At 38.8% G+C, this 6,095-nt stretch overlaps 1 protein-coding gene across 1 annotated transcript; it reads right to left on the bottom strand.

The window, feature by feature from the left end:
* Nucleotides 1-2,313: 2,313 nt before the first annotated feature.
* On the bottom strand, nt 2,314-5,434 carry guca1g (guanylate cyclase activator 1g). Its single transcript, XM_047034047.1, has 4 exons — nt 4,918-5,434; nt 4,627-4,776; nt 4,456-4,546; nt 2,314-3,720 (listed from the first exon to the last, which is right to left on the bottom strand). Exons 1-4 carry the CDS (start codon nt 5,113-5,115, stop codon nt 3,602-3,604), a joined length of 558 nt encoding a protein of 185 aa, XP_046890003.1. The 5' UTR covers nt 5,116-5,434; the 3' UTR covers nt 2,314-3,601.
* Nucleotides 5,435-6,095: the final 661 nt, after the last annotated feature.

Raw genomic sequence — 6,095 nt, 5'->3', positions numbered from 1 at the left:
GTCATTTGACACGGCGGGGAATCGTAACCTTCTGATTACTAGCCCGACTCCCTCACCGCTCAGCCATCTGACTCCTTGGAGATACTGGTCAGGGAAGCATTACTGTCTCTGAAGACCCTTGGGGCTGGTGGGATAAACGCTCTTTGTATAATCTGAGCAGCTTCATCCACCACAGGCTTGTCAAAGAACGTATATGCCATAATTGATTGTAATTTGTCTTGAGGCTCTGCTTAGTTTCTAAGGCCATATTTTATGTCAATTAACCAATGGCTTTTGAAAACAGATAAAGTGACATTATTTCTTAACTTGTTAATTTAAATTAATATATTTTTGGGAGATGAAGTAGGCCTAAACACGTGAATCATTCATGTCTGCACTTCACAAAGTCTGAATTTACGTTTCCGAACACGGACTAAAGTGCTTTGCGCGCAGGAATTTACTCGACGGAACTGTCTTTTAAGATTCTGTTTCCGCCTATTTTAAATTATTTGCAACACATTTCAGTTTAGCTTGACTTCTAGACTGACACGGATCAGGCTAGTTCCGAACTTTGGTTACGTAGCTAAAACTAGAATAATCCACCTTAATGGAACGGAACTCTCGCTAAAGTAAGTGAGACTTCAAAATAAGTCTCGCTTTCCCTTAATCAACGTTGATGGAACACCCCCCAAGTCCCCACACGTAGGCTACTAGGTCACCGCCATCACTCCCATTGGGAACCAATGATAAAAAGGCAGAGACGACACAGACATTATGGGCAAAGCTTGTCTACATTGTATGCTTTTCGGCAGTGCGATGCCACTGTCACCCCCCATACAGGTAGCATTGCTATCTAGGAATCTAGGTGTGCCGCTGCGTTGGTCTGAAGATAACCACGCCCCTCTCCTTTGCATGTGAGATCGGAAATAAATACAGCACAGAAATAAATGTGGTGTGGAAATAAATGTGGTGTGGAAATATATGTGGAAATAAATGTGGTGCGGAAAAGTCTCAAAAATAAATAAATGTGGCATTAGGAAATAAAAGTCCCATGAAATAAATAAATGTTGTCTTTACAAAAACGTCATTTTGAAATAAATACATTTATTTATTTATTGATGTCGGTAAATAGATTCAGCTATATAATTATATAATGCTATATTTATATATTTATTGCCATCTTTGTTTTATTTCAGAGTTTATTTCATAGCCATATTTATTTATGTATGTATTTATCTATTTACTTATTTAATTTTGACTAACTCGGCGTTCCATAAACGCCCTAATGGCGAATTACTGGCTTATTTGGACTGAAATAGAATGATCCCTTTCGTGTAAACAACTTTGTTCGAATAATTGCGGTCTGACTACGATCCGATCGACACCCCGAGATAAATCGGTTCGAGTCGGTTGATAATTCGGACATCGCATGCTTGTAAAGGGAGAATTGGGTTATGAACTGGACTCTTCACTTTACGCATGCTTGAGATCCCGCCGCCCTCCCCCCGACGATGGAAACAAAGTACAATCTCAAAACGTAAGGCTAACCTGGATCCCTCTTAATAGCTAACCCTAACTTTCGAAGCTAACATGGGTGCCACTTGCTAGCTGGCCCTTTTGTCTTTGAGAAACGTGTAGACCTTCCCACTAACTTGCAAGGAATTCAATTTAGGATGAGAGGTAATAAAGTGTAGGCCTACATTTGGAAAGTGTACTTTCTACATTTTTTTTTTGCACAATATCTGAGTGGTGAAGAGGTCAAGTGGAAATGGCTGTATCACCAATAGTTATAATGAAAACAGCGCCACGTATCGTACTGGGATATGACATGCTTTCGGCCAATGATTTGCTTTATTCACTGCCATATATATTAGGATAATAGCAGTTGCCCCCCAAAATAGCATTGTCCGAATAAAGCTAGATTCGAATTGATACCATCATGGAAACTTACTGAGTGTTTTGAACTGTAAATAAATTCAAGAGGTTTTCTTCTCGCCTTAAAATTTTACTAAACAGAAACAGTATGAAACTGCTTAGAAATAGTCAGGTTTAATATTCACACATGGTGTATAGCAGTTTGTTGATAGAGCATCTGTATCCAATCTTCTGTCCAAAGATTTCAATTTGTTTCTTCAACCCTCCTATCCACTCATCCTAACCAGATAAACAGTGCAAGTGAAACATTTGGTTAAATGAGGTATTACATAGAGAATAGATTAGCATAAAACAGTGCATTTATTGACTAGTTATTGGTTGTGATAATTATATAGAGACAATATAATTGAAAAACTCATCTGAATTAAATGTTTTTCCTTTAAAAGGTTTTGCATTGGGCATGGGTGGGTCCTTAAACAGAACAAAAAGTTTGGAACAGGGAATTGATTAGGCACCTTATGTCGAGCTAGCAGCTCTGTTCCATACTTGCTTACTTCTCAGAACACAGCTGACAACTCCTGCTAACAACGCAAGAGTTTCACAAGTCTACACAATGTCTGTAGACATTTCTATCCTGTCATCCCAGAATCTATCCACAGCCACTTAATGGACTCAGAGGAAGTTAATTTCTCACCGGGCTAGGATATGGGTGTTGTTCAACTTTAATAAAGTGATCACTTAAACTTTCCTTTGTACTCTAATGCGCTGGTAAAGTGAGAATGTCAAGAGGCTTCAGTCATCAAGTTAGTAAAAATACTATTGCTCATTAGATGTCACATCACAACAGAATGGAGCAAATTTCGGGATGAGAAAGGTAACCATTGTTCCCACTGCTCCTGTTGCACCTTTCCTATTTAAGAAATGTCATATTTAAGTTATTGGTTACTGAATTTGTTTTTACTGTAAATTTCAAATGAACTAAATGGATCTAAGTGCTCGATCACCAAATTTCAAGCTCCAAATGTTTATGGAAAAAATATGAATATAGTGATTTGCCATTTCTTATTGCTAAATATTGGAGAACTTGAATGCGAATATTTAAATGAAATATGTACAACATGCCAAATGTACCTTGTTTGATTTCCAAAGTTGATGACAAAGTGACAAATTGATGTGAGAATAATTATCAATGTTTTCACTTCACAACAAGCTAGAATCTTCACTGTGCGACTGTTACACAGCATAATTTAGTCACTGAAGATCATCCATGTACATTCAGCACCATCAATCGCCCATTGCTCAGTAGTTGATGCGGATGTTCAGTGTACAGTAGTTCACCTGCTGCAGCAGGTAGGCAGGGTTTACATGCCTGGTATACTGAAACCTTATCTGTGTGATCTATAAACATGGCTGCTGCCAGTCTTCACCCTGAGCATACGTCCTTAGCTGAACCACAACGTGTTTCTGTCAGGCAGCAAGTCTTGTTCTTGTGTAATGAATTGAATTAAAGCCAAACCAAAGATTTAGCTCCGCTTTTCCTTGATTGGGAGCCGTGTTGGATTGACTGTGGCATCAGCTTTTCAGAACATATGATGAGAACACATTGGTACAGAACAGGTCAACCAGCACGTGTAAAATTGTGATGTGTTGAAGAAAGACTTGGATGCAGCAGAAATCTCCATCCAACATTGTGCTTCAGTGTTCTTTAGTTCTACCAGTCTGCCTAGGTATGGCATAGGGAACCTCATTATGTCCTTCTCCAGTGTTCTTTGAACCATCCACTGGCATTCACGTCCAGTTTGAGGATATTCATGATCCACTCATTTCTCTGAGCCCCCTCCATGAACTCTGACAGAGAGATCTGACCTGATGAAAGATGAGCAATCTCAACATCAACATTAACATCAACATCAACATATGTATCTACATCAACATCTACATGAACTGGAGTTCAATATAACTAAAGAGAGAGAAAGAATAGTTTGAGAGCCCTGTCACCCTTTTCCAGTCTCTAGCTAACATCCCATCCTCCTAAACTAGACAGTGGGTGGAGTTTAAGACCATGCAGCTCCATAGAAAGACCATGATCTGTTCCTGCATTCAGCCCTCCTTTAAGCCATGGAACAAATTACCTTAGCACCAAGCAGACCTCAATTTAATGTCTAATCTTGAATAGTTCTTGTTTTCTAATATAATAGACTGCTTAAACCTAGGGCAGAATGTTTCACCTGGGTTAACCTACAATAGGCTGTCATACTTTTAATTGCCAATAAATATATTTATTTAAATATAGGGCCTACTGTATGCTGTTTGTGTCATTAGAATGTAGTCAGGAGGCTTTTCCTTATGTACTCAGTCATATACTCTGTAAACCATCGCCCAAATATCACTCATCAACACAACTTTGTTTTTCTGTTGGATAGTCCATCTGTGGACAGTCTGTAGATTCTAAATAGGCCTAGATGTTCTACAAACTAACCTTAACACTGTCCAGATAGTGTTAACTGGATTGGTATGTGTAGTAATAGCCTCAGTAATAAGTTATGTCATTATGAATAAGTAATATACTTATGAATGTAAGTAAACCACCAGAAAATTTACCATCTTGGTTTTCATCCACAAGTTCAAAGAGTTTGTCGCAAACTTCGTTTGGTGTCATACCAGTGCTGTTCTGGTTTATTTTATAAATGATCTGAAAAGACATGAAGTAAAACACATTATCACAGTAGAGTAACACTCCCAATGACATTTACAACTTTGTTTGCTCTGTACCTTGATGATGTGCCTGACCTCTTGTCGGTCCAGTTTGCCATTGCCATCCCTGTCATAGACTTTAAAAGACCACTTTAATCTATCCTCGAGTTTCCCCCGTAGCACAAGGTGAACTGCTGCCACAAACTCCATAAAATCGATCACATTATCCTGAAAACAAGGAGGTATTGTATTATCAAGCAGTAGCCTGTCCAAGTCCTCAATTGATTTTGCGATGTTTTAGGATGCTGTTAGAAAAGATAAGCCACAACTGAAATCAGATTAAAAATACACTTTTTCGTTTAGGCCTACCCTGTTTGTATCAAAAGACCGGAATATCAATTCCATGTATAAACTCTCCTCCACTGACGAACTTGGAACTCCAAAAAGACTTCTGAATTCATGCAGGTGTAGAGCTCCACTCGGGCATTTGTTCATGAAAGCTGTATAAAGAGCCTGTATCTCTGCCAGTTCAACCTCTTCATCCGACGCGCTTTGATTTTGTCCCATGGTAGCATCCGAATGATTTCAGAGCTAAAAATTACAGCTATTTTTTACGATAAGAATCTGGGCAGTAACCGATCCCTAGTTTGAATTGGCACCGTATTGCAGCACCATCTCACCTTTCACACAATACTGAACTAACCTAATCCGCTTGAGTTAAACTCCAGGTGAATTAGCTAATTTGTCAATGACCGAGACGTTATTTATAGACATCTTCAAACAAAGACAAAAAACTCGCGCTCAAAGGCCTCAAGAAAACCTTTGGGCACCTTCGAAGACAACAGGCTAAACGAAAATGTATTCTTAATTAATATTTTAGTTTGGATTAATTACATTGGTTTACAAGAAAGAAAGTAAAAGAGAGATTGCGAGAGAGATAGAGAAAGAAAGAGAAAGTGAGACAGATATATCCTTGTGAGTTGCGGACCATTAGTGTCCTAGGTCATTAACATGTAATGAACAAATAATTAGGCAAATAATTGGCATCTTTCAGCTACTCTAGCTGCCAACACTGCTATGTCACACTGTGCCCAGGTCGAGGCAGAGGGGGGTTAAAGCGCAGGAGTTTGCAGGGGTGAGCTTAAAGGCGACTTTGCTGTTCGTTTCTTTAAAACGTTCATTTTTCTAGATCAGAGCATAGCTGATCAGTTGGGAAACATACGTTTCTAAGGTTATTAAGGTTATTGTCTCACTAGGGGAAACATTTTATGCATTAGGGTAACATAAAATAAAACAACAGTAGGACAGATTCAACACAAAAAACGCCGTCGTTTTCTCGTTTCAACCAGACAGGCTGCAAACTCTCCATAAAAGCGCATTCCCAGTAATAAGCACGTAGCTATACACTGAGATAAAACCGAAACGTTTAAGTAACATTCAACTGATTAAATAGATCATTTTTAATAGCTAAATGTCTAAAAACCTCCATAGTTGGCTAGATCAGATTGACTTTGATGACTGGGGCTACCCCCTTGTGGCCAAGATTA

This window comes from Hypomesus transpacificus, chromosome 14 (genome assembly GCF_021917145.1).
Source record: "Hypomesus transpacificus isolate Combined female chromosome 14, fHypTra1, whole genome shotgun sequence".
Lineage (NCBI taxonomy): Eukaryota > Metazoa > Chordata > Actinopteri > Osmeriformes > Osmeridae > Hypomesus > Hypomesus transpacificus.
The sequence above is the reverse complement of the archived record's forward strand: the minus strand, read 5'-3'. Positions and strand labels throughout refer to the sequence as shown.

What these genes read in the sequence shown, in the direction of transcription:
- guca1g (XM_047034047.1), bottom strand. Translation starts at nt 5,115, where the DNA reads ATGGGACAAAATCAAAGCGCGTCGGATGAAGAGGTTGAACTGGCAGAG. An exon ending in GGTCTTTTGATACAAACAGG is followed by an intron (nt 4,777 to 4,917) that starts GTAGGCCTAAAC and finishes CCTTGTTTTCAG; the next exon opens with GATAATGTGATCGATTTTAT. An exon ending in AGGTCAGGCACATCATCAAG is followed by an intron (nt 4,547 to 4,626) that starts GTACAGAGCAAA and finishes ATGTCTTTTCAG; the next exon opens with ATCATTTATAAAATAAACCA.